At 55.9% G+C, this 27,743-nt stretch overlaps 1 protein-coding gene across 5 annotated transcripts; it reads left to right on the forward strand.

Moving 5' to 3' along the window:
- The first annotated feature begins 11,043 nt into the window (after nucleotides 1-11,043).
- MIER2 (MIER family member 2) lies at nucleotides 11,044-27,698 on the forward strand. Of its 5 annotated transcripts, XM_038164015.1 has the most exons (14): nucleotides 11,044-11,083; nucleotides 15,133-15,220; nucleotides 16,047-16,195; nucleotides 16,672-16,797; nucleotides 17,440-17,563; nucleotides 18,203-18,312; nucleotides 18,904-18,973; nucleotides 19,744-19,910; nucleotides 20,873-20,954; nucleotides 21,050-21,144; nucleotides 21,930-22,057; nucleotides 23,071-23,207; nucleotides 23,839-24,081; nucleotides 24,167-27,698. In XM_038164015.1, the coding sequence occupies exons 1-14, from the start codon at nucleotides 11,075-11,077 to the stop codon at nucleotides 24,244-24,246; spliced, it is 1,608 nt and encodes a 535-aa protein (XP_038019943.1). In that variant the 5' UTR covers nucleotides 11,044-11,074; the 3' UTR covers nucleotides 24,247-27,698. The 5 variants fall into 5 exon arrangements, with proteins under 5 accessions (XP_038019943.1, XP_038019940.1, XP_038019942.1 ...); XM_038164012.1 differs by having other exon boundaries at nucleotides 23,839-27,697; XM_038164014.1 differs by having other exon boundaries at nucleotides 21,930-22,033; nucleotides 23,839-27,697.
- The last annotated feature ends 45 nt before the right edge of the window (nucleotides 27,699-27,743 follow it).

Genomic DNA, 27,743 nt, shown 5'->3' on the forward strand with positions numbered 1-27,743 from the left:
ATCTTCCCAGCGGAGCTCGGCTGGGCTCGGGCCGAGCCTGTCCTGCCTCCTGGCACTGTCCCCGCTCCCCGGGGCCGCGCAGGGGACAGGCGGCCGTGCGTGAGCAGAGCCCAGCGCCGGCTTCCCCGGGGCATCCCGCATCCCAGCCCGAGTTTTAATTGCACCATGCCGCTTTGATTCCTGGCTTTAATTGCAGCCTAACGAGGCCCGGGCAGCAGGAGGGGAAAACATCAAGCTTAAAGGGAAACAAATCGGGAGAGAAAAGAACATTTACTGGTGACTAATAGGTCCGCGGCTCGGCGTGTGTGTTTGCCTGCCACAGCGCGGGACGTTGCCAGGAGGAGAGGGGATTTCTTCCTACTTGGCAAGCCGAGCAGCACAGCGCAGTGCAAGGAGAGAGGATTTTTCCTGGGCCCATGCCGTTTCTGTGTTATTTTTAACGCCCCTTGCACAAAAGCTGAAACCCATCCTGGGCTCCGGGTGAACAGAGAAGGTTTAGCCTGCTTTCACAGGCAGGGTGGGGGTTAAACATGCCCGTGGTGACAGACGGGCACGGTCACACACGGCACTGGTCGCACCAGAGGAGATCGAGACTGATCTGGTGAAAAGATGAGAGTTCCTGATGCTGGCACCCGAGTGCCACCACCCTCCCCGAGTGCCACCACCCTCCCCAGAGCAACCACCACCCTCCCCGAGTGCCACCACCCTCCCCGAGTGCCACCACCCTCCCCAGAGCAGCCACCACCCTCCCCGAGTGCCACCACCCTCCCCGAGTGCCATCACCCTCCTCAGAGCAGCCACCACCCTCCCCAGAGCAGCCACCACCCTCCCCGAGTGCCACCACCCTCCCCGAGTGCCCCCACGCCGGGGGAGGATGGGGCAGGGCAGAGAGATCGTGGTGCTGGCAGTCCCTGAACTCGAGCCCAGTCCCCTGGCAGGGCTGTGGGACCCCTCCCTGGCACTCCCTGGGCTCTCCTTGTGCACAGGGGCACCACCCTGGTGTCCCCAAGAGCTGCTTGGGGTGGCTGAGGTCCCTTTGTGGCTTTGCTGTGCTGGTGAGGGATGCCAGGGCCAGTCCCACAGCATGGGGCAGGGGAGTGGGGGTGGGAACAGGGACGTGGGGATGGGGACAGGGATGAGGAGACGTGCCAGCGTAGCTCAGTGGTGTTCCTGGTGCCCACCTGCCCACCTTGGCCTCTGGGGTGGCCCCACAGACGTTTGTGTGGCTCCAGCATGGCTGCCTGGGCTGTTCCCCCCACACCAGAGAGAGCTGGGATCTCGTTAGCGAGCTCCTGGACTTTGAGCATGTTGGAAAACAGCGCTTGCTAATAAGAGAAAAAGAATGACAGCAAACAAGCCCAGCCACGGGAACATGCCCTTTTCATCCAACATTTTTTATTCCCCCACATTCTCCCCCCTTCCCTTCTTCGCCAGTGGATTGAAGCCACTGTAATAAAATTATTAAATATTAAAAAAAAAAAAAAAAAAAAAAAAGATGTAGCCCCCACCTCGATGCGGCAACCATGGAAACTGGATCAAGGGGACACCTGTACATTTCCATTCCGGGCTCCTGCCTGCTGAATATACAGAGGAGCACTAATTAAAACCCCAGTGAGAATGGCAGGTGGAGGGAAGGAGTCAGCCCTGGGAGGGGGGCTGTGTGCCTGGGAGGTGCTGCTGCTGCAGGGATGGGCCCTGCCAGGTGTCCAGTGAGCCTTAAAAACCACCTGATGTTTCCAGCTCCCTGCAGCTCTTGGATGTGGAGCAGGTGCTGGCTGCACCCCAAAAACTGCACTAACAAGGTGACCCCAGCCCTGATGCACCCCTGAGTACCGAGGGGCCTTGGGGACCCCGTCTCAGCCATGGGGATGATGCTCCACAGCGCAGGGCAGAGCTGGTCCTCGGTGATTTTGTATTTTTTAACCATTTCAGCAGGAGGAAGCTCCCTGATCTGGCACGTGAGCCCCCAGAAGGAAAAGGCTGTGTTTAACCTGCGGGTTTATTTTTACCGACAGCAAATGGCAGCGCCTGGAACATTCCCCTCTTTGGAGTTAATTTTTACTGAAGCTCAGTTTTAGTCATTGTTGTCTAAATCTGACTCCTCCACACTTATCCCACGGAAAAGCTCCCGCAGCTCAGCCCTCGGGATCTCGGTGCCCCCAGGGCTGGTGCCCGATGCCAGCTCCTGCCAGCCCACAGCGCTGACGGATGGGGAAAGCTTTTCCTTTCAGCAGAGCAGACGTCAGGCCGTCCTCTTCCTTCCGGGGGTGAGCAGAGCGCTGAATCCCTCTGATTGCGGAGGTCTCAAATCACTGCCCCAGCGTCCTTCCCAGCCGGAGCCCGGAGCGGGGCTGGCTCCCGCTGCGTGCCCATCAGTGGCACCATGGCCGGTGCTGGAGCGAGGGCTCTCTGGTCACTCTGCCGGGCTGTTTTCCCAGCAGGCTGCTCATTTTCTCTGCCCGAGCTGTGGAGATGACAGAGCGTGCTGAGCAGGTGACGATCCTCCTCCTCGGCGCCTCTGCCCCTCTCAGGACATCCTGGTGCGGCACAGAACGGCCCGGGCAGGGGGGCTGAGCTGCCCCGGCTGCACAGACACCGAGGGGCAGAACGGCCCGGGCAGGGGGGCTGAGCTGCCCCGAATGCACAGACACCGAGGGGCAGAACGGCCCGGGCAGGGGGGCTGAGCTGCCCCTGCTCACAGACACGGAGGCACGGTGCCAGCCCGGGCAGGGGGTTTGAGCTGCCCCGAATGCACAGACACCGAGGCGCGGTGCCAGCCCGGGCAGGGGGGCTGAGCTGCCCAGGATGCACAGACACCGAGGGGCAGAACAGCCCGGGCAGGGGGGCTGAGCTGCCCCGGCTCACAGACACCGAGGGGCAGAACGGCCCGGGCAGGGGGGCTGAGCTGCCCCGAATGCACAGACACCGAGGCACAGGACAGCCCGGGCAGGGGGTCTGAGCTGCCCCGGCTCACAGACACCGAGGCACCGGTGCCAGCCCCACCAGCGGCTCCCCCCGAAGCTCGGTCCCGCGGGGCTCCGGAGAAGGGGCTCCGCTCGGGCAGAGAGCGCAGGCAGGCAGCGCAACTTTGGGGAGAAGCAAATTCCCGGTTTCCATGGGAACCGGAGGAGGAAAGTTTCTGGGGCTGCGGTTGGGATTCTGCCAGCCGGGCGAGGCGGCGGGACCCCGAGGCAGCCATCCCCCCTCTGTCCCCGGGGGAAGGCTGGCGTCCTGCTGCCAGCCCCGCTGCCTGTGCCCCCAGAGGTGCCCCCTGAGGTGAGGGGTGCGCCGGGACTCCTCGCTCTCCCCCTCGGAGCTGTGTCAGATGTGATGTGACATTTAGCTCTCAGCTCGGCGAGGAGATGCGGCGATAACTCTAATCTGCTTTTCTCCTCCTCACGCTCTCCCCGGAGCCAAAAGCCGCTGCTAGGAGAGCAGGGGGGGCTCTGGCAGCTCGGCACAACGGCACCGCAGCGCTGTGCTGGGGGTCTGGGGGGTCCCGAGGATCCGGAGGTGTCCCGCAGCCCCACGCCCTCCTCCCGTCAGGCAGCGGCAGCCGGCAGGACCCGAATGCCAGAGGCTGCAGCTCCTTGGGGACGTCCCAGAGGCTGCAAGGACAGAGGCACGGCGGCACCCTGGGCATGGCAAAAAGCTCCCGAATAGGTGGCTGTCCTGCCACCCTGTCCGCTGGCCCTACCGCACCCGTCACCGTCCGCAGCCGGGCGGCACAGCCACCCTGGCCCGAGGCTCTCTCTTTCCTGGTGTCTCAGCTCCAATTAGCGAGGCCCCCATTAATTTTTTCCACTTAGCAGCTCACGTCAGTGTCAAGCTGGCAGCGAGAGCAGCAGGAGGGAGCCGGGGCGGAGGGGAGACAGGGTGCTGGGATCAGCCCAGTAATGAGGCACACGAGGGGGCTGAGTCCGGCTCTACAGCCAGCTCGGGGTGGGGAGGAGTCCCTGGAGAGCAAAACCAGCTCAGCATCCCTCCCTGGGCCGCCGGGTCTCATGGCCCAAGTCACAGATCAGGTTTGGTGGGGATTTGAGCCATCTTTGGAAGCTCCTGCAGCTGCAGGGAGAGGCTGATCCCCAAAACCCCCAGAGCAAGGGCCAACCCTCACCGCTTGGCCTCTGCCCGGGGCAGCACCACCCTCCCCCTGCTGTGGGGTGAAGCCAGCACGGCCGAGACCCCCGAGACCCCCCCCTGGCCACTGGAGACCGCCTGGAGCAGGGTTAATGATGCATCCAGATGGAACTGACCTTTCCACCTTTCCACCTTTCAGCTTCACCTGCAACTCCCTTTTCCCCGCCATTATCTGCACGGATGCCTGTGGATTTCATTTCCATATTCATGGTGTTTTAATGACCCTGTAATATCTTTATGTTCTGCAATTAAATGTGGATTTTTTTTTTTCCCTTCTGCAGATTAGCATCTGCAAAGGATCATTTGCGGCGTTTGAGCAGAGGAAGGGAAGCCTGTTCAGGGGGGAGACGGGGTTAATTAAACTTCAGAGCACAGCAGGCTCCACCGCCAAATATCCTTCTTCCAGTGGGACAAGCGAGGGTGAGGAGGGAGCAGCTCCGGGCTGCTCTGCAGTCAGGTGGCTGGGCCGCCCCTGGGGCAGCTCCTGAGTGGCTTTAAATCGTGCAAGCACACACGAGGCACGCACAGCGCTCCAAATCTGCATCGAGATCCCTGTCACGGGCTGCGAACCGGGGCTGAACCGCTCCGGTGTCACCCCAGTGCGTCAGGGGCCGCTGCAGCCGGGGCAGCCAGGCTGTCATCAGAGTCCCGGCGAGGCCATTAGAGCTGCTATCGCTCCATCTCCATCCCCCAGGCTAATGGACATCTGCGCCGCTGCGCCACCCCCTCCCTGGCACCGTAATTGGGTTTCAGCCCTGTAAGATGGATGGGGCTGGGATGAGAGTGGAGCAGGGAAGAGCAGGAGGGGCAGAGGCAGCTCTGGGTAGGACAGAGCCCGCTTGCCCTCCATCCACCTCCTGCCCCTCTGCTCCACCACCCCAGACCTTGTCCGAGGCATCTCCCATGGCCTTGCAGGATGGCTGGGGACAGGCAGGTCCCAGCAGAGCTGGAGGGGTGTCCGGGGGCTCTCAGCTCCTCCCGGATGGGACTCGGTGACCACAGGCAGCCCCGGCACGCTCCGTGCCTCCCACACAACCTCCCCCCTCCTTCTCCCCTGCTTCTTTTGAAGCTGCAGCTGTGAACAATATGTTGTGAGTGTGAGGCCCAGGAGCGGCGTGTTTGGCACGCTGAATAAAGACGGGGACGAGAAATGCCTTCTCCTGTGGCTGTTTGATGTGAAGGGCAGCACTGAATCCATTAGGAATGCTGCCAGAGCCCCCGTCAGCGTCCAGGCAGCCAGAGCAACACAGGCTGGTGTCCTGTGAAGATGTCACCCCGTGCAGTGGCACACCCGGGCACACGGTCACACGCTGGCCATGCCAAAGCACCTGTGTGTGCACGGGGTGGAGAGGAGAGCTTCATCCCTGTTCCAGAGGCTGGAAAGGAGAGCTTCATCCCTGTTCCTGGGGCTGGAAAGGAGAGCATCATCCCTGTTCCAGAGGCTGGAAAGGAAAGCTTCATCCCTGTTCCTGGGGCTCGAGAGCATCATCCTTGTTTCAGGGGCTGCAAAGGAGAGCTTCATCCCTGTTCCTGGGGTTGGAAAGAAGGGTGTCATCCCTGTTCCTGGGGCTGGAGAGCATCATCCCCATTCCAGGGGTTGGAAAGGAGAGCATCATCCCTGTTCCTGGGGCTCGAGAGCATCATCCCCATTCCAGGGGTTGGAAAGGAGAGCATCATCCCTCTTCCTGGGGCTGGGAAGGAGGGCATCATCCCTGTTCCTGGGGCTGGGAAGGAGGGCATCATCCCTGTTCCTGGGGCTGGGAAGGAGGGCATCATCCCTGTTCCTGGGGCTGGGAAGGAGGGCATCATCCCTGTTCCTGGGGCTCGAGAGCATCGTCCCCATTCCAGGTGCTGGAAAGGAGAGCATCATCCCTGTTCCAGGGGCTGCAAAAGAGAGCATCATCCCTGTTCCTGGGGCTGGGAAGGAGGGCCTCATCCCCGTTCAGGTGCTGGAAAGGAGAGCATCATCCCCGTTCCAGGTGCCCTCCAAGCCCACCCACCCCTCCAAACCCTGCTGCCAGAGGGTTGCAGCAGTGGTGGACATGTTGCCTGCATAATCCCACCTTTATCCACCCCACAACACTCCCACCCCTCCTGGGTGATCCAGGGGAAGAGGGGGGCTGGATGCAGCTCCATGTGAGGACACAGGGGTGTGGGGTGGCCAGGCTGCTCCCTCCCGGTCCTGCTGCCACCTCCCGCTGCTCCAGAAGGATGCAGCACTTTATCATCCCCCTGTGAGGCTGACAGGCACCAGAATTAATGAGTTCCTCATCAGCACTCCTTCATTTAGCTCCCTCCCTCGGGGTTACACACCCCCAGCCCCCAGGCAGCGCGGAGGGAATGGGGAGGGGGGGTTGTTTGCAGGGGTGACAGTGCAGGACAGGTAAACAAACACACCTGTGTGCCCAGCCTAGGGCTGGAGGGGGTCAAGCTGCCCTGCCAGGTGGCTGAGGGGTTCCTGGGATGTCCTGAGCCACGGGGACATGGAGACCCTGCCCTGGCAGAGGGGCATGGGGACCTGGGCATGGCTGGCCTCCACACAGCCCTCATCGAGCATCTGCTGTTAATTACTGACACCAGCAAGAAACACAGCATGTGTGCCAAATGCAGGAGCTTCACCGGCTGCAGGACTGACCACAGGGAAGCCAGGGAGCCGTGGGGAGCAGCAGGGCAGGGGGACACTGCCAGAGAGCAGCCACTGTGTCCCTCAGCAGCAGAGGCTTTGTGTGCTTTGCTGTCCCCTGGGTGTCCCTCTGGCTGTCACCACGCAGCAGAGCGTGTGAGGGGTGAGACACTCCTGTCCTCTCTGCGCTGGCCTTTTTGGAATGTTGACATCCTGAAAGGATTGGCCATCCCAGGGGGGGGTTATTTGGCGGCACAAAGGCCGGGAAACTGCAAAGCCTCGGCATGCCTGCTGTCAAACCACATCTTCCTGCCTGCGCCCTGCGGTGCCAGCTGGGATTTCAGCACACGGGGTGGCAGCCTGGGCATTACCTGACCCGCAGGACTCATCCCGAGCGTGCCAGCCCAAGCCTGCACTGGATTTACATCTTTGTGCACCGGATTTACCATTTCTGTGAGCCCTGCGGAGATTGTGATAAGTATTTGGATTGTAAATAAATTACATTTGTGGGCTGTGATGACTTGAAGTGGAAGGAGGAAGGGAGGGAGGCAGGCTGGGAGGAGAACGGGATGAGAAGGGAGCTCTATAGCCACGGTGCTCACCTTGATCCAGCCATCCCAGGCTCAGAAAACCTGGAGAAGACCCCTGAATATTGCCACGTCTGGGGTCACCGTTTATTACCGTGGGGCTTCTGGGCAGTCAGGACTTGGTGAAGGGAAGGAGAGATCTTGACTCCATTTCAGAAGGCTGGTTTATTATATTATGATATATATTACATTAAAAAGACCACACTATAACTATACTACAAAGAACAGAGAGAAAAAGAATTATTAGAAGGTGAGACAGGAATAGAAAGGAATGAATAACAAAGTTCTGTGACCCCCAGAGAGCCCGAGAGCTGCTGCCCCCTCGATTGGCCACCAAGCAGAAACATCCCACACTGAGCAATGGAGGAAGCACCTGCTGCATCCCACAGCAGCAGATCACAAATTGGTTACACTTGAAGCTGAGGCCCTTCAGCTTCTCAGGAGAAGAAAATCCCAGCAAAGGGATTTTCATAAAATATCACAACCACACCTGGAAGCTGTGTGGGGCAGCTGACAGCCACGGTGGGTCCTGAGACAGCGGCCAGCTCAGAAGTATGAACACTCGTCTGAAAGCCTGGTGTTTGGAGTAGCAGAGCTCCATCTAGCATTGGTGAGGACTGATGCTTCACCAAAGCCTAATTCCCAGCTGCTTTGTTAAGCCTTGGAGCTGTTCTGTCTGTCAGCAGCCCCAAAGGACCAGAAACACCGAGTTTTTTACAGTCTGAGCTCGTCTGTGCCCTCCTCGGCACCGAGCCCACCCTGCACCCCCGGCAGGACACAGCCCCACACCAACCTCCCCTTTCCCAGGCAGAATCAGTCCTTCACCCCACTGACACCTCCTAGCAACGCTGCTTTTTTAACCCATGGAAACTTTTAAAATCTACAATCTAAGCAGCCCGTGGCTGAGCTGCATCAAAGAACAAGAATTTGCCCTTTGTCTCAGGGCTGCTGTGAAAAACGCCAATCACTCGTTTTTAAAAGTTTAAAAGTTTAATGGTAATAAGATGGTTATAAAAATAGCAATATAATTAGTGTAATAAAAATTTGAACGATTGAGATTGGGACAATATGAGACAATAAAAACAGTTACGGACGGTCTGGGGGCCTTTTCTGGGCAATGTAAACCCGAAAAAGGACACACATTAACAGAGGATTAACCCTTAAAAGCAACAGCCTGTTGCATATTCATACACCTCATGCATGATGCATAAATTCCATTCGAACACAGGATTCTGCCTGGTCAGTGTCAGCCTCTTCCTCTGAATCTGCAGGGCTGAGCGAGGCAGGAAGAAGTTCAGAAGTTCGTTTCTTCTGATAATGGAGCAATAAATTCTCTTTCTCTGAAAGATTTCGGTGTCCTGTGGCTGCTATCTTGGTACGAGTCCTTTCTTTAGAAAAAAAAAGTCAATCTTACATAGCATAGTTTCAATTTTAACATTATATTATAACTTAAAACTGTATTTAACACACTACTTAAGAAAATGAATACAGCATAACTTTCTAACATGACACATATAATATTCATGTTAATATTTGCAAAGAGCCAATCATAAAATAGGCATTTTTCACTTCTGCAAAGCTTTCCCAAGAAGCAGAATTGCTCACCGGGCAGGACACAGGTGGAGGAGAGAAAGGAGGGCAGGATTTGGGGCCAGCCTGGTTTCGCGGGCAGATCAAGCCTGGATTCAGCCAGAGCCATTCACCCACGTGGGGTTTGTTGTGTCTGTCCACGGAGCAGCAATTGTACAAGAGCTGCTGTGGGAGCGTCCTGACAAATCACTCCCAAACACCCGCAGAGCCTGAACCACCTGGAATTCCACTGCCCCTCGGGCTTTTTTAAATGCCTTCGAAAATCCCAGAGCACTGAACGTCAGGCACTACAATCTCTGATTTAGGATGATGGCTGCAGCACCAGGCAGGGGCAATGGGGGAGCTGCAGGATGTGTTGTCTGGTCCTTCTGAGGACAGAAATCAGTGTCCTGGGCAGTGGAGGTGTCTCCTGACAGGTGTTTCACTGCTCCCTCAGGGAAGTGCAGCTGCTCGAGGAGGCTGAGCCTGGAGCTGTCACTGCAAGCACTAAATGGAGAAGCAGAGACTGGCAGGGGCAGTGCTCCGGGATTATGAGTGGGGATCTCCCCAGAACTTAACCCAAAACCCCAGAACTTAACCCGAAACCCCAGAACTTAACCCAAAACCCCAGGCCTTGAGCCAAACCCCCGACCTCTCTGCTTTTTGTGGTGACAGAGCTCCCGGCTGCACTGCTGGGAGCAAGGCAGAAATCAGCAGGTTTTTTTTCTGAAGCTGGAGACGAGGTTACTCTTTTTATTGAACAAACAGCATCTGCAAACTGTTAGACCTTTGAGAAGAGCCAGACAGCTCCGAGCAAGGGAACAAAGGGCTGGTGAAGTGCTTGGGTTCTCAGCTCGAGGGCCACCACCACTTCAGAAGCACTTGATAACACTTTGCTTCCTGAGCTCAGAAGCCTGAGCAAAACCCAGCACGGAGCCAGCTGCCAGGGTGGAGAGGCTGCTCCCAGACACCGAGCACGAGGCCTCTGTGGGCACAGCCAGAGGCAGATCCGGGCACGGGCATTGGCATGAGCTGGGTGATGCCCCACACGAGGCCTCTGTGGGCACGGCCAGAGGCAGATCCGGGCACGGGCATTGGCATGAGCTGGGTGATGCCCCACACGAGGCCTCTGTGGGCACAGCCAGAGGCAGATCCGGGCACGGGCATTGGCATGAGCTGGGTGATGCCCCACGGGACCCATCTAAGGTGGCGAATGTCCCCGTGCATCACGTCACTGCACACCCCGAGGGAAGGGCTGCCTTGCTGGCTCAGCCAGGAGTCCCTGAGGGGTCAGGGGGTCCCCGGGGGGCTGTGGGGATGGAGGGGAGCCTGGCAGGGCCATTCGCTTCAGGAATCCCTGGAGGTGGGTTCCTTCGCTGTGCTGGAAACGTCGTTCTCCAGAAGCATAAACAGAGCTGGAAAACCCCATCAGGCAGCTTCCACAAGGGCATCTCTGGGGTTCTTGAAGTGCAGCCACAGCGAGGAACGATGAGATTGTGCCTACACCCCAGCCTTTGTGAGGCACAGCCCCTTCCCTCTGGGCTCCAACCCTTGTCTCTCTCTTCTGTGAACTCTAAATGACACGCAGTGACTTTTCATCACGGCAGTGATCAGTGAGGATCCCTGAAAGTGTCTCCAGGAGGTTCACGCCTCGTGATACCTGAAGAAGGCTGGCGTGGTGAGCACGGGTTTCCTCTGACCCGGGCGGTCCCCGGTGTGTCCCTGTGGCCCGGAGGAGCTGGGGACCATCCCTGGGCGGGCCGGGGCACGGGAGCGCGGTACCGGGGCACGGGGGCGCGGTACCGGCCCCCGCGCTGCCCGGGGCATTCAATTCCTGGCGGGGCCGGAACCGCGGGGCCTCACAGCGGAGCTCCCGGGGCGGCTCCGGCAGCGACCGAACGGGCCGGCCGGTACCCGGGGAGCGCTGCTGCGGGCACCGGCAGCCTCCACTCTCCTCCCTCCGTGCCGCTCGGCAGGGACGCCTCCGGGAGAACCGAGAGCCCCGAACCCGCACCGGGCCCGGCCCGGCCGCGACTCCGCGCCCCTCACCGGAGCCCCTCAGCCCGCCCCGGCCCGGCCCCGCCCCCGCGGCCGCAGCCAATCAGCGGCCGCCGCCGCATCCGGGCCCCGCGCCCCCTGCCGCTCGCGCTCGGCCATGGCGGAGGTGAGCGCGGAGCCGCCGCCGGGGTCGCGCCGGGCCCGGGGCCGCTCCCGGCCGGGCGGGCGCACCGGGACCCCCGAGCCGCGCCTGCCCGCGGCCGCCGTCCTGCGGCAGCGGGGTGATGGGCCGGCGCGGGCCGCCGGGGCGGGGGGCCCGAGGGCCGGGGGACGCCGAGGGCCTGGGCGGCAGCGGGCCGAGGGGCGGGGGCGGGCGGGCCGGGGGGCGCCGGGGCCGGCCGGGGGGCGCCGGCGGGGGCGGGCACGGGATGGGGCTCCTGCGCGGGAGCCGGCGGGAGAGCCGGGCCGGGCGGCGCCGGCGCGGGGACCCCGCGGCCTGAGGCGCGGCAGAGGGGCCCGGAGAGGGGCGGGAAGGGGCCGGGGGCTGCGGGAGCGCGGGTGGAGAGGCTGGGCGGAAAGGCCCGCGGGCAGCGCGGACCGGGAGCCCCGGGGCTACGGCCCAGCAGAGCCCGGCAGCGGTTTGGGGCCGCTAGAGCCGGGGTCAGGGATGTGGGGCTGTTGGAGTGGGCTCGCAGAGGCTCTCAGGTGAGGGGCGGCCCCAGCAGCGGGGTCAGGATCCTGGGAACGGCAGAGCGCTGGGGAACGTGGCGGGAAATGTTGGTTTGGGTGGCCAGGATGGTTCTCACCACCTTGCCTCGGGGCCACAAGGCAGGGGAGGCCAGGTGGGGACTCCCCGGTGCCTCCCCGATTGCCATGTCGTGTTTGCCTTGGTGACTTGTGCTGAAATGTTTCTGCCATTGCTCCGTCGCTCTTCGAGCTGGTGATGCCATTGCCCATCCAGCCTTGCCATGTCCCTCAAATATCCTTGACCCGTTCTGGTGGTTGTTGTGACACATGCACACTTCATTTCTATGGCATGACCCTCATGGTGGCTGCAGCGTGGAACAGGGGTGCTGGGAAGGCTTTGAGGTACTCTGTGGCAGGATCTCAGCTCTCCAGCATCTTGTCTGAGGGCAGGGCTTCTCTTCCAGGCTGTTTCAGCATTCTGCATGAGGAAGGTGCTGCCTGGCCTGTTTGCCCACCTGCCGTTCTTTGGCCTGTGGTGGAGCACCAAGGTTGTTGCAGTCACTCGTGCTCAAGTGTTGTTTGGGCACGTTTTTGGGTCAGAGTGCTGCCTCAGCACCCTGCACAGCTGGGGCTCAGAGAGGTCTGTCCAGGGGACATCCAGGAGCTGTCACTGTCTCTTGGGTGAGGTTTGGCTGTGGAGCATCTCTGCACAGGTGTGGTGGGCCCTGATCTTCCTGAGCAGTGCACGAGGTGCTCTGTGTGTTGTGTCATCTGTTCGTTCCTTGGTCTTTCAGAGACACGACTTGCAGGACAAAGCTGTTTCCAGCCCTGCTGCTTCCCCCCGGCTGCAGCTGGGGTTTGTGGAAAGTGGCCCCGTGGCCAAGGAGTGTGCACAAGGCAGGGGAAGCAGGAAGGTTTCTCACTGAATCTGAAATATGTGCTAGACTGGCTCAGGAAACAATGTTAGTTATTGAAGGGTGGCACTGGAAAGGGAAATTTCTTTTTTTTTTTTCTCACTTTTTTTTTTGCAAGAGCGATTTCAGCCTGGAAGGTTTCCTTAGGGTAGACACAGTTGGCCTCACAGTGGGAAACAACTTTGTCAGGGCAGAGAGCTCAGACTCTGCCTCTGCCTGTGTGTCCTGAGTGATGGCTGAGCTTCATTCCGTGTGCTCAAAGCCTTGAGTCCACACCTAAAGTCACCCAGAAATACAAACATGAGCGTGAGCAGCTGACCAACCTCAGTGTAACCCCTGAGAGGAAAGTTACTCCTGTGCCTGAGCAGCAGAAGCTGGCAGGAGAAAAGCAGTGCTGGGGATGGTAAAGTGAGATTTAAGGAATTGAATTTCCTTTTTTGCCCCCTCCCCAAGATTAAATGCCCCGTGGGCATAGGAGCCAATGTCCAGGATCACAGGGAGAATAACTCATGGAGTCCCTCACCAGCAGCGAGAGCAGTGTCACCCTGGCCCAGAACCTTTCTCTGTGTTCCTGGTGCTTGCCACGCTCTTGCATTTCTGCCTCCTGTGTGATGTTTGGGTTGGAAGTGTCAGGCTGCACCTCCCTCACCTTCAGACCAAGTAACTCCACATCCCATGGCGTCGGTGGTCAGGGCAATCAGAATTATTCTGTCATCCGTTGCATTCTCAAGCCAAGCCTGCCTTTCTCTTTTATTCCCTTGACTCTTGTTGCTGTGGTCTTCTGGATTTGTGAGTAATCCAAGGGATTGTTCTGTTCCCTGTGTGTTCAGGTGGGGCATGGAACGGGCCGTTTGCCTGGGCTGTCACTTGTTTCTGGTTTGCTCAGCCCAGCAGAGCAGTGCTGGTTATTCCAGGGTGACTCCACTGCTCTGGTGCTGCTTTGGAGCGCTGAACTCTCGATGAGTTATGGAATTGTCACGCTGCTCTAGTGGCCAGTCCTCCTCCTTTCAGCACCTGCTTAGTGATAGGAGATCTCATTGTTCCTGAGGTATTCTTGAGACCTTTTCAAGCCAGCCCAAACACTTCAATCTTTATTTTCAGAGGCCTTATTGATCCCCAGGCGAGGAGGTGCCACTGATCTACAGATAAATCTGAGTTCTGCAGGTTGTCCTAGGCCTGGAGGGAGTAAGGGTACACCACAGCCCTTCCATGAAACCATGCTTCTTTGCTTGGAAGGATTTATCCAGGAGGGTTTTGTGCTTGGAAGGATTTATCCAGGAGGGTTTTGTGCTTGGAAGGATTTATCCAGGAGGGTTTTGTGCTTGGAAGGATTTATCCAGGAGGGTTTTGTGCTTGGTCACCTTCCATCAAAGCCCAGCAAAGGCCCATTGACACTTTCCTGACTCACAGAGCCATTTCCTGGTATGACCATCCTCAAAATGGAGTCTGTCCCCTTCTCCTTTCATCATCCCATAACTTCTCCCTTCTCTTTTTGTGTGTATGGTTGCAGGGCTCTGTCTGGAGCCAGAGTGGTCTCTGGTGGGAGTATCTTGGGGGATGGGGGAGGCTTGGTTATTGTGGAATCCTCTTGGTTATTATGGAATCCTCTTGGTTATTATGGAATTTCCAGTCTGCATGTTGGTAGCTGAAGGAACTTACTCAGAACCCACAGCCTGTGGTGGCTTTTTTTGGTGAATACTTTGCTCTGTTGTTGGAGGATAGATTTTAATGTGAAGCTATAGCCTGTTCTCTTAAATAAACTGTAAGAGGCTCCTGTGGAAGGCTGTGAATGTCCTGGCTCCAGCTGAGTGAGTGAGGAGTGATGGTGCACAGCTGAGATTGTCCTACAGAGATGTCACTGGGAACTGGGGGACCGACTCTGGGGTTTTCTTCTGCAGTCAGGTGCTGTCAGTCACCCGAAAGCTTTGGTTGTTTACCTGTTTGCTCCCTGCCTGGGCTCAGCTTGATGATCAGCACTTCCAGGCACAGCAGCCTGAGGAGCAGCAGAGGTTCTGTCTGGGTTGTTCTCCTCAGCCCATGCTGCTGCCTGAACTTGTGAGCGGGCACCAAATGCCACCCTGCAGGTGCCTGCTCTGGGGCTCAGCCTGTCCCACCTCACTCCGGGTCCCACCAGGCTCCTCCTCTGCCTGCTCAGCTGTTTCTTTGCCCCTGGGTGCAGTGAAGCAGCAGGGAGAAGCCAGGGTGGTGTGGCCGGCTGCTCTCTGAAGGGTCAGTCCCCAAAAATGCTGTGCTGAGACACAATGTGTGTGTTCAGAGTAACAGCTGAGGGTCCAGGTCCTCCTTTTTAGTGAAGGTGTGAGCCATGAAGGTCTCAGGTCTCAAACTGGTGGGGGGACAGGTAGTGAATAGAGTGCTGGAGGTAAAATAGATGGAATGGAAGCACATGGACTGAGGGAAGGTGAAGGGGCCAGGAAGAACTGTTCAGTACCTGACGGGCTCTTTTGAGCAGCACAGTTCCTAACACTGCCCTCTGGGCCTTCGGGTAGCTTTTGCTTTGGACTTAAGTTGCATTTGCTGGTGGGGTGGGGTGGGTGGCAGGGTGGTGTGTTTTTAAGGGGAGCTGTCTCAGCCATGTTTCTCTCTTTTCCTGAAGGCCTCTGTTGGCCGGCAGAGCCCCAGGGTGGTTCCATACCCAGCCCGTGGCCTATGTCCTGGAGAGCCCGCCCTTCAGAGCGCTGCAGGTACCTCCAGGCTCGCCTCCCTCTGCCTGTTGCTCTGCTTTCCAGAGGAAACAAAGTTACTGTGATCACTTCCCTTCTCCTTGCACCATCTCCCCAGCCTGTGGGTTCATTCCCATCCTGTTTGACAGAGGAGGGAAGGCTTAAAGATGCCAAAGCTCCCACAGGTGTCCATTTGGCCATTCTTGAGTAAGGGGTGATTACCCTTTTCCCCCATTTTTTTTCTCACTTTTATTGATGTATCCCAAGCCCCCTTCCCAGGTTTCACAGGATTTATCCTCATTGCTGTGGTCATGGCAGGTAAGGCCCTGGCCAAGGGCACAGGTGCAATAGCACTGGCAGCAATCCCAGAGAAGCATCTCATGGGGCTGCAGGGAGGGAGAAGGGAGAAGGGGAAATCCATGAAAGTAGGAGATAAAAAGAAATATTTGGCCATTCTTGAGTGAGGGGTGATGCCAAAGCTCCTACAGGTGTCCGTTTGGCCATTCTTGAGTAATTTTCACCCTGAAAATGCCCCCAGGAGAAGGAAAGGCTGCAGTGTGTGCACACATGTTGTGAGAATCCAGTGAGGAGTGAGATACAAATACCCAGAAAAGCTTCAGATTCAGCTTCCAGTCAGCTGTGGGACTCAAACGTGCACAGAACCAGGCTTTGTGCTGATGAAATGACTGCTGCCAGTTGTGATCTCTGTTCCCCTCTGTTGTGCCTAATCTCTTCCTCTGGCTTATCATGTCTGCACACACACAAGATGGGATCATCCCTGGCTTTGTTGCATCTCGAGATGTGGTCCATGGTGGTGCTAGTGTCCAACTCCTTCTGATCCCTGCAGTTGTGTCAATGGGCTCAGCTGATCATCGACTGAACCTGGCAGAGATCCTTTCCCAGAACTATGGTGTGAGGGAAGAAAGGGAGGAAGATGATACTCAGGAGAAGCAGAAATCTTTAGAAGAGCTGGAGAAGACTTTCAGTGCCTCTCAGGTAAAGGCAGCAGGGGAGGGGAAGGGAAATTACCTGGAGGATTTGGTTGTTTGCTGTGTGAAGCCCTGACTGCAGCTGTGGGTGGTCCCACGGAGACCTCAGTGGAACACAAACTGTTCTTGGTGACAGGGAGTGTCTCTTCAGGCCAGGCACAAGATTGGTACAGGGATTTGCTCCTTCCCTTCCTCTGTTTAAGTACAGTTGTACTGTCTGGCATCTTTCACCTGTTTGAAATCTGGAATAAAAGTATTTTTATAATGCCCTAGACCATATTGCTTTGGGGTGAAAGTTCCTGGCTTTTCCACACCTTTGAGAGGCACAGGTTCCAGTGGGTCCCAGCAGTGTCACCTGAGGCTGCTCAGAGCCCTCAGAGGAGCTGAGCTGCCCTGACTGCCTCTGCCTGTCTGTGTCCCAGCTGGTGTGGTGCTCTTGTGGTTGTTCTCTTCCTGATGCAGCTTTGTCCTCCTCTTGCTCAGAGCAGTGAAATGCCATTTGAGGAGCTGCTGGCGCTGTATGGCTATGAGGCATCCGATCCCATCTCGGAGCAGGACAGCGAGAGCAATGACATCACTCCCCACCTCCCTGACATGACTCTGGATAAGGTGAGAGCAGCTCTCTGCCTGGGGTCTGCACATGGCCTTGAGGTTCCCCCCATTTCAGAGGGGGTGGAAGGGACCTGCCTAGTTCTGGTGAGGATCACCAGGTGCAGGAACAGGAGTGTAAGGTGCTTAGAGGAGAAGGGAGAAGGGTTATCTGTTTCAAAATGTAAAAACTCTGCATGGAGCATTGGTTACAAGTATTTTCACATCCACGGGGTGTGTCAAGAGCCAGGGAAAGTTTGTATCTTCAAAGTTGGTATGTAGCCATGGCTCCTCTTGTTCTAGCTCAAGTCTGGAGAAAGTGGGGTTTTTTTGGGGGGTTGGGGTTTTTATTATTTCTTCCCCCTTTCAGGATCTTTGAGTTATTTGCTGTGAGTGCAGCTCTACAGAGGGGGATGCTTGCTCATACTGTCTGGCTTCCATAGGAAGCCACTCATGACACTTGTTAAAGTGCTTCTAGGGAAAATAGTCTGGGTGTGGTGGGAGTGTGAGAGAGAATCTGTCTTTGGACAAGCTGTGGGAGGGTGAAGAGCTCTGTGGATGTGGCCACTGCTGGCCAAAAATGCTTTTACTCTAGGCCTCACTCCCCCAGATATATTTTTTTTAATTTAAAAATATTTTTCACTTTCTTGTTGTTGTTAAAAGGAACAAATAGCGAAGGATTTGCTTTCAGGGGAAGAAGAGGAGGAGACACAATCCTCAGCTGACGATCTGACTCCATCCGTCACGTCCCACGATGCATCGGACTTATTCCCAAACCAGCCTGGCTGTATGTGTCACTAGTTCCTAAGTAGCTGCTGTTCACTTTTACATACGATGTGCAGGGGAGGGTGAGAATGGTTCTCTTAATTTTGTCAGTCTCCTGACATCAGATTTTCCACTTTTCCTCCTAGGGACTGTCTGCATGGCAGAGGCGTTACCGGGCTTTGGGTAGGACAGGACAGAGCGTTGATGAGCAGTGGGATGAGGGGAGAATTTTCTCAGAATACTGAGAGAGTGGGAATTGTTTTGCTGCCTGCTGTAATTGCAGTCTGAAAGATCAGTACCTCATCTGACATCTCTACGAGTGAATAAATTCAGTAGTAGTAATGGAGTGATGCATTGTGGCAGTTCCTAAATATTGGAATATGTGGGAAGCCAAAGCACGTGACAGGGACTCTGCATGAAGTGATGTTATTTCTTCTGCTGTCTTGCAATATTAAGGAGTCTGAGCTTCCCCAAGTTGGCCATCCATGTGGCAAGTGTCCAAATTCTTTTACCTAAAGTGAGAAAATTAAAATACAGGTAAGTTGTCACTGTAGGCCATGCTGAAAGGGACTTTAGGACAGAAAATGAAGGGAAGGAGAGGGAACATAAAAGAATAGAACAAAAAAATTCCTAACTGCAGATCTTTTTCTTTCCCACAAAGCAAACAACTTCCTTGCTGATGAAGACAAAGAGCCATGTTCATCACCATGTGCTTCCTCCATGGCTGAGGACTCAGAGGTGGATTCCATCCCATCCAATGAGTGTAAGAAGGTAAATGGCCTGAGTTTGAAAAATGCATGACACCAAAGCACTGTGTTGTTTCCCCAACTGGCTTCTTGATGCCTTGCATTTTGTGGGTGGCAGTGGCAGATGTGGGTTACAAGAGGAGTTTTCAATACAATCCTGAAATTATCTTCTGTATCAGATAGGGAAAGTCTGTTGTGCCTTGAGAAATTAAATCTGCAGCCTGTAGCCCTATAAAGGTGAAATGCTGTGCAGTATTCCCAGCAGGATTTACTGAGGGGGAACCATCTTTCTAAAGAGAGGAGCAGGCTTCCAAATTCATCCTGAAGGTTGCAGGAGAATCTCTGCCTTGCTTTATTTCCAACCTTAGCTGCTTGCCATAGATCCTTTACATTAAAACTATGTAAATGCTGAAGGTCCCCACAGTATCGTGTGGTTGGTAATAAATCTTCTTAGTTACCCTATAAAATAGTCAGGGTTCACTGGAAACAGCACAGACAGAGGGGCTACCAGTAAATAAATCAGCCTTGTAGTGGTGTAGTCCCTAAATCATGAAGTCCAGCCTGCGTGGAGCATTTCCCATTTGAATTTTCTCACCTCTCTGTCGTGGGATTTCAGGAGATCATGGTTGGACCTCAGTACCAGGCCACTGTTCCCATCCTCCGTTTAAACAGGCACAGGCAAAAAGGTAAGGCAGCCTTTTCTTTGTGCCTGGTCTGGGGGTAGGGCTGCTGGAGGGGTTCTGGTGGGCTCTGCATCTCCAGTCCTGCTCTGGATCTCCAGGCTTGGCAGCTTTCAGTGCTTACATTGATTTACTGGCTGAAACAAGCCTGAGTTAATAGGGCTGGGAACACAGGGATTGGGGAAGCTCACTGAGAGCTGGGTTGGTGTGACAGGTTTGCAGGAGGGGGTTTCAGCTGTAGCCAAAGAGAAGGAACACTCATCTGGGGACGCTCTGATTTATTCAGACATCTTCCTTAAGTAGTGAGTTCGTGTCATTCGGTGCTCCCTGGAGGTGATCTCTTTCTGATTTTGGGATGTCTTCAGAGTAGACAGAGGTGCCTTGATTTGCAGATTGTGTCCAATAATGAGTGCAGTATGAGTGCCAGCTTGTTGAGCTTCTGGACAAGAAAGCTAAAACAATCTTTATTTGCCAGGATTAATGAATCAAAACAGCAATCTTTGAGAATATGATAACACAAACTTTGTCAGCCAACCTTTCTGAAACAATGGAAGCAAGCTGAGCCCGTGCCAGAGGCCCTAAAACAGATATAAAGAGCTTATCTGCCTCCAAAATCAGGAGGGAACATGCAGTGCCTTGAGAGATGTTTGTCATCTCTGGTGCCAAATTGGAGCACCAAGCGAGGATTTCCTCCCTCCTCCGTTTTCCCCCTGCATGTCCGTGCAGACCACTTCTCAAAAAGCAGCAGAATTCTCTGTTTGATTATCTTATTTCAGTGCTTTTTCTGTTAGCCTATGAGAATGAAGATCAGCTGCTCTGGGACCCAAACATCCTCCCTGAGAGGGAGGTGGAAGAGTTCCTGTACCGCGCCGTGAAGCGCCAGTGGGACGAGCTGTCTGGCAGCAGCCTGCCCGAGGGAGAGGTGGTCAAGGACAACGAGCAGGTGAGCTCAGGGCTTCCTGCAGCCCACGCAGACCCAGGTGGTGCTGGCCCAACAGTGCCATTTCACAGAATTTCTAGGTTGGAAGAGACCTTTAAGATCATCGAGTCCAACCCATGTTCCCTACAGAGGGCAGAATGAGGTCAAACTCCAGGGATCCTGATGGATGAGTGAGGGTGCGAAATATGGGTCTCCTCAAGCCTGATCTCGTGAGCTCTTGGAGATTTATTTCACACCCCAGACAGCTCAGCTACCTTAGAAGGCATAAAATCAGCAGGATGGCTTCTGTGGTAGTGTTGAAAACAAAAAGGTTTTAATAAAAGGCAAAATAACAAAACTCTTTACAGAGAAAACTGAGCCAGGTGCAAGAGTTCCTTGCCCCTGGTAGAACACCTCACAAAAAACATTGGTTTCTTTGGTATCTCTTTCTAGTAAGTTTTTTAGGTGGGACTTTTTGCCTTCTGTCCAATCAGCTATCCTTAAGTTTGCAGTGTAGTCCCCCAAGTCCTGTGAGATGTCTTTTCACCTAATTGAAGAGAGAAACTTCTGAGCTTATTTCCTTTTGAAGGGGACAAAGGACAGTTTTGTCACTCAACAAGGAGCACATTCCTGTAAGGGTGTGTGCCCAGCTGTGCTCTGGGGAGCTTGGTTACCCTCCCATGGGGAAGACTGGGAAAGTCAGCAGATCAACCATTTCAGAGCAGCTGTGTTTACTTCCAGCTAGCCAGGTTAGATTCTGGTGGGATTGCATCTGTTGAGTGCCAGGGTTTGTAACCCAACGCCTTGAAAAGTGGGGCAATCTCTGCTGGTGGTCAAGCTGGGGTGAGCAGCAAGGTGGCTCCTGGCAAATGGAAGTTTTACGAGACAAATGTGAGTCATGAGCGGGCTGGTGTGTGGTGTGTTGCTCAGGTACCACACTCAGGTACTGTGGTGTGTTGCTGTGAGTGATTTCCTTCTGTTTCCAGGCTTTGTACGAGCTGGTGAAATGCAACTTCAATGCAGAAGAGGCACTGAGGAGGTTACGGTTCAACGTGAAGGTTATCAGAGGTGAGGACCCCCCTTGTGTGGGTTCATCAAGGCACATTAAACTCTTTGTAGATTCAGATTCTAGATTCTCCCCCAACTCTTTCTTTCTGCTACAGATGAGCTTTGTGCCTGGAGCGAGGAAGAATGTAGAAATTTTGAGCACGGCTTTAGGGTCCATGGGAAAAACTTTCACCTTATCCAAGCCAACAAGGTAAGGCTGTTCCCCCCAGGTGAGGAGCAGGGGAAGGAGGCAGGTGCTTGGGCACCACAGGTGTGCTTTGGGCCTGGGCTGACTGACACAGGGAGTTCAGGATGGCCGAGTTCCAGTCCCAGCTTTGTGTTGACTCATGCCAGCAGGTGATGGGCTGTTCACTGCCCTGCTCTGCCTTATTTTCCAGGTGGGAGAAGTCACAAACACCACTGACCTGCATGAGTGATGTCAGTTAATTACTGATTAGCCCTTTCTGGAGTCTCAAAAGTTCTTTCCAAACTCTCAGCCCTTGCAGTACTTCTGTGAATGAGTGAGTTGAGCATGTGGATGTTTCGTAAAGTCCCCTGGGGTCCTCTAGAATGGCAGATGCTGTTGTAGGGAGAGCTGGGCCCCGGGACATGCTGCTGTGCTGGGAGTTGGCAGAACCAGAGAGTCCAGTTCTACCACTGGTTAACTGTAGGCATGTTGACGCTGGCCAGTGACAATGGATGCAGGTTTGCTCTCTCTGCTAAGTGTGCTGCTGCTGGAAGCACAGGAAAGTCCTGCACGAGTGTGTGTGGCCCGCAGGGGTCTGTGACAACAGCTGTGCGCTGTGGGGAGTTCTTTCTCTGGCCACCTCGGAAACCTCAGTACGTGCTTCTGTTCTGCAGCAATGTGTCCATAGCAATGTAAATCACTGTAATGCACTTCTAATTTTCTGTGCTGGTTAAATGGGAAAAGAGCTCCTTGCTCCAGGAGATGCACCTGGGTGGGGGTGGCTGTCCTGACTGGGGTTCTCCCCTCAGGTCCGCACGCGGTCGGTGGGCGAGTGCGTGGAGTATTACTACATGTGGAAAAAATCAGAGCGTTACGACTACTTCACTCAGCAGACACGTCTAGGAAGGAAGAAGTACGTCCTCCACCCTGGAGCCACGTGCGTGGAATATTCTCACACTAAAATTAGTAATATTAACCTCCCAGTGAAGATTCCTGCTGCAAAGCACCTCCGCTTAACAGACTGCGCTTTCTTCTCCAGAAGGTTTCTGGGGTGGGAGGATGGAGGGATGCACGGGGTGTTCTCAGAGCACAAGCACTCGCTTGGTGTGGGGAGGGAAGATAAAAGAACTGTGAACTTTCTTGTCCTTTTCTGTGTGTCAAAAGTAGCTTTGTTTCAATCAAACGCATACACAAAAGGCTGGGGACAGGGATTCAGAGCTGACTTCGGTGGAAGAAATCAGTTTGATGAGGTTTTGGGAAGGGAGATTTTTAAATTCAAAAATGCACTTATTTCTGGTGGTTTGGAACCTGAATTAATTTCCCTTTGAGGCAAATTCTTCCCTTTGAAATGTATGCTAATTACAGAAGGTACTTTTCAAAATACACCTTTTCAAAAGGGTTGAAAAGGAAATTTCTTAATAGGTCAAAATGAAATACTGAAGCTGAATCAATTAAAAACATCAGATGAAGGCTTAGATTTTGGTGTTTTTTTTTTTTAATTCTGATGCAAGACAGGAAAATACCTGAAATCTTAAATCTTCCCACGGTGGGAAAATACATTCTCATCACTTGCTCTTTGCTGGCACACTGAGGACCCACCGCAGTCATTCCATCAAACTGGGTGTTCCCTGGGTGTTTGTTCATGTATTTATTTCCCTTTGGAACAGGCTGAGGCTCACAGAACTGGGGGCAGAGCTCTTTAGGAAGCTGGAGAGCCCGTTTTGGTTTATCATGGGCTGGTCTTGGCCACGCTGTTACCTGAGATCACCTCCTCGGGGCAGAGTCTAAACCAGGCTCTGCAGAGCAGGGAGGGATGGACATTCATTCTGGTGGTGTCTCTACGGTCCCATTGCTTCGTTTGCTGATGGGTTTTCATCCCAGGCACCGTTTCTCCTGCCTGCATCTCTCTGCTCAGCAGGTGGTGGCAAGGCTCTCTCTGTTTCCCCGCAGGGATTTCACTGACAATGACCTGGATGGGGTTGAAGTGGAAAACACGAGTCGTTCTCGGAGCTCCCCACCAATTCCCTCTGCAGCTGGCTGCCTGGATGCTCACTTTGGTCAGGATCAGATAGCAATTGAGAGCACAGGTAATTCCTTTTTGTCTGTCTGCCACGGGGTTCTGGTGTCAGCAGAGGAGTCTGTCTGTCTCTGCGTTGACCAGGGTGACTGTAAAACAGTTGTTCCTGTGTTGGGATGGAGGGGTGGCCTAGGTCATTCCCAAAACAGAAGGATCATGCACCGGGCACCTGGGTGAGCTGCTTCCAAAGCACTGACACAGGCAGCTCCTCCAGAGGCTGGCTTGATGCTCCAGAAGTCAGGTGCGAGCTGCTTTCACACAGAGCTGGCTGTGAGGAGATCTGCAGGGAGCCCCACAAGGGTTCATCCCCTCACTGCCTACTGCAGACGAAGGCTTTGTGTGGGCAGCTCCCAGGGGTTGTTGGCACGAGGGGATAGGATTTAGGGTTTGGCTTATCTTGCAGCGTGTCTGTGAGGTTTCCTTTAATTTCCATAGAAACACTGATGGCCTCCCATCTGCTGTGGGCATCTTGCCTTCCCTCGGTAGGGGCTGCCAGGGGATCTTGGTTCTGTAACAAAGAAACACTTGTGCCATCTAACAAACACTCTTGGGATTGGGTGGGACTGACCTGGGTGTTCGGGCATTGTGGACTCACTGTGGCTTTCTGTTCCTTGTCCCCCTCTCTGTCCCCACCCGAGCAGAGCCCCTGAGCGTGGAGAGCACAGCCTGCAGCCTGGGCAGCATCAGCGAGTCGGGGCAGGGCTACGAGTGCAGCACCCCCTCGGAGACAAACTGCTCCTTTGACCCCTCGGAGGAGACGTCCTCGGGCGCTGTCCCTGTGGCCTGCCCACGCCACACTGTCACCCCCTCTGAGCCCGAGCTCTTCGCTTTGCCACCCGCGGGACCAGCACTGGCAGAGAAGCAGGAGACGCTGCAGAACTCTGGTGAGACAATAACCATGGACTTCACTCTCCCCGCAGACATTAACGAGGGCTTGTCTTTAATTGCTGGCCCTGTGGATTTGGACAGAGACCCTGAGGCAGCGGTGGCCCCTGCGCAAGTGTCCTTATCGGTCACGGATTTCGGTCTCATCGGCATTGGAGATGTAAATACTTTCCTGACTGCTCATCAGGCTTGCCCGGCACCTGTGGCTCGGTCAGAGCCTCTGTCACAGTGAGAGTCTCCAGTCACAAATTTGTCACAGACCCAGCAAGGACTTTGACCTGACTGAGTGAAATTCTGGAACTTCTGCTGTCCCGTAGGGACAGTTTGGAGCTGTTGGTCGGAATCTGTCTTTCCATCCTCCTTGATCCAAGGCTACAGTGAAACCAAACACCTTTCTGCTCCAGTGTATCCTGACACAGTCCTGCAAAGTGGTGGCTGGCTTTCCTGAGTGGGGAGGTCCCTCACCCCCCTCCTACGCTGACCACGTGTCACCCTGGGTGATGCCAGCCCGCTCAGAGTCCCTGCCTCGGGACAGGGGACGTGTCCCTTGGCCTCAGCGGGACGGTCTGAGGGCAGAGGTGCTTTGAGAAAGGGATGTGTCACCACCATGGTGAGGGTGCAGGCTGGGGCTCTGCGAGCTTGGGAGGGCTGCAGGGCAGTTTCCTGCAGAGATGGGCGCGGTGATGCCGAGGGAGGCTGACCCTTCCTCCACGGACAGCGTGTTGCAGTAGGAGCCGCTCACCCTGTCCTCTCCCAGCAGCCACGGGTCATGACAGGCAGGCACACAGCTGCTCCTGGCATGGAGACACTGCAGTGAGCAGTGACTAAGGGGGTCGTGCTGCTGACAAGTGCTTTGGGTATGCTGGAGGGGGGAAAGTAATCTAGGACATCTCCTGTCACCTGTGCACAGCCCCTGGGAGCACAGCAGGCTCAGGGAAGGGGTGTCCTGAATGGCAGTGTCACCTTGAGTTCTGCCTGGGACACTGTCCTAGGCTTTAGAGAGGAATGGGACAAGCTGGCCCTTAAGGACCATGTCATGGGACAGCAGCCAGCAGCTGGGCTCTCGTGCCAGGAGCACTGGCAGCAGCCACGTGTTCTGAGTCTCCACCAGCTGCAGGTGGGCCGTGGCCTGGCCCAGCCCTTGGGCAGGAGTGTCAGGTTTTGGAATGGGATGCTGCCTGTGCAGCAGCAACGTGTGCACTCGAGTCCTTCTCACCTTCCCGTGCAGTGCTGGGCCAGGGACAACTTGTGTGGGGAGTAACAGAAGGTTCTAGACTCTGATGCTGGCCAGGAGCTGTGTTGCTGCTGCTGGCAGGGCGTGACCTGATCTTCTCTGGGCTGAGGTGCCGCAGGGTGGAATGGGGGTGAAAACATCTGTGACTTCCCAGTTTGTTCCAGTGATTTGTCAGCAGAGGGAGGAGGTTGCTGAGCTCCCAGGATGTCTGGGATAGGGGTGCTAGCACAGTCCCAGGCCGGGGAGCACAGCATCCCCGGGCATCCCTGCCCCTCCTGTGTCACTCAACAGGCTGAGAGGAAAGCGTGTCGTTCCTGCCGTGTTCAGGAAGGTGCCAGGTGCTGTGCAGAGCCACAGGAGCCTGTCCTTGGCTGTGCTGGAGTCCAAAGCTGCTTCACTTCCCAGGTGTGTTGCAGGTGTGGGGTTGGCCGCTGGCTCAGTGTGTTCTCAGTCCCCTTTTCCCACGCAGGGAGTGCTCTCCGCTCGCCTGCTGGGCACGGCTCTGCTGCACACAGAGCTGTGTGTTCTGCAGCTGGGAAGGGGCTTGGGTTGAGGGTTTTGGTGGAGGCCTTGGGGCTGCTGGTGGATTTGGCAGATACCTAAACCCAGGAGCCTGCATCCTCCTTTTACCTGGCTCTGGGAAGTTGTGCCCAGCCCTGCAGCGGGAGCAGGGAGACAGCATCCAACAGCCCCGTGGATGTCAGGATTAGACCTCGTCTCATCTCCTAAGCCCCAGATCTGGTTTGTGTGCTTCAGCAGGGGTTTGCTTCGGTCCCCAGCTCTGTGCTGGGAGGTGCTGAGCCCCAGGCAGGCGCAGCTGCCTTCCCCTGGCGTGGCTTTGTCAGCCAGAGGTGCCGAGCAGAGGCCTCCCCTCCAGCTGCCTGGCTGCTGGGAACAGAAAGCAAACACGAGTGCCTGCTCCACAGTGGAACTGCCCCGGCTGTGATTCCCCTCTTCAGGGGGAGAGGAAGCTCCTTGGCTGAAGGGAGAAGAGGAGGCAGGGTGAGAGCACAGGCAGCCCTCCCAGGGAGGGCCAGGCCTTGGCATCTCCTCCATCGGCTGAGAACATTCTTCCTTTTCCTGAAACCATTTTTTCTTTTGGTTTATTTCAAGCCCTAGTGAAAGGAGAGGGGAGCTGGCTGAGGCAGAAATCTCTTTATGTCCTTCAGTGTTGTTTACAGATTTGCATGGGGTCTTTCAACATGAGTGCAGTGCTTTTTCCACATAACTTTGAGGGAGAGGGGTGAGAAAGGCTGGGACAGGGAGGGGGAGTCACTGGGGGAGGAGGTTTGGTTCTGGTTTTTTTGGTTGGGGTTTTCTTTTTTCCTTCTTACAAAGCACATTCACTTTGAGCCGCTCCCAATGCTGGGCTCTTTTCTCCCTTGCCCCCCAGCCCTACACTGTGAAGTGACACTGCCTTGAAGACCCCTCGCCGTTATTTATTTAATTAAAAACCTAATTTGAAAGTGAGCCAGAAGTCTGTCTTCTTTTTAGAGGCCAAGATGCAGCAGTCCAGTGTATAATGATGGCAGGACAAGAGTAGGGGTCCCTGCCTCTGCTCTCTGATCCTCTCCTGCCCTCCAGAACTGCTCTCCTCCAGGCAGGGCAGGATTCCCTGTGCCAGGGATGCCATCCCAGCCTTGGAGGATGCCCAGAGTTTTCCCTTCCCTGTTTGTTCCTCTCACAGGTGCCTCAAGTTCTCTAAAACCCTGGCACCCTGTGCCAGCTCTGGGGTGTTGAGAGGCAGGGGTGCATCCAAACTTCAACCAGAAAAAGCTCCTGGAGGCGAGTGCAGTGTTTGTGCTGCAACTTCATTGTGTTTCCCCAGCACACAGTCTCCATTCCATCACAGGAAATTCTCTTCTGCTTGTGCCTGGCTCTGCCTGCCTGTCCCGGGGCTGCCCTGAGGGCTCCAGCTCTGCCCCGCAGATGTGTGTACGAAGGTGGGCACAGCCCAGGGCAGGAGGGTCGGGAGCGGGTTCCCCCGTTCCTCGAGGCCTGGACGAGCAGCGGGAACTGCGGCTGTGCTTGGAGCCTTCGGTTGGGACCGCGGTGCCTCCCCTCCGTGGCATCCTTCCACACCAAACGCTGGGTTCTGCCCTGGGTGAGCCGAGCGCTGCTTCCGAGGCGGTGAGAGCAGCAGGACCGGATCCCCTGGGCTCAAAGACCCCCGGGACCGGGCCCGGGCTGAGTTCCGCCGCCCCCGGGCTCCGGCGCAGGGTCCGGGCCGGGCCCCGGCTGCAGCGGCGGCGCTCGGACGGCAGAGGGCGACACAGCGCCGCGCCCGACCCGCCCGCGCCCCCGGGACCGCGCCCGGAGCCGCCCGAGCCCCGCGACAGCACCGGGCCGGGCCCGAGCCCCGCTCCGCCCGCGACACCCCGGGACCCGCCCGAGCCCCGCGACACCCCCGGACCGAACCCCGCGACA

Source organism: Motacilla alba, chromosome 28 (genome assembly GCF_015832195.1).
Source record: "Motacilla alba alba isolate MOTALB_02 chromosome 28, Motacilla_alba_V1.0_pri, whole genome shotgun sequence".
Lineage (NCBI taxonomy): Eukaryota > Metazoa > Chordata > Aves > Passeriformes > Motacillidae > Motacilla > Motacilla alba.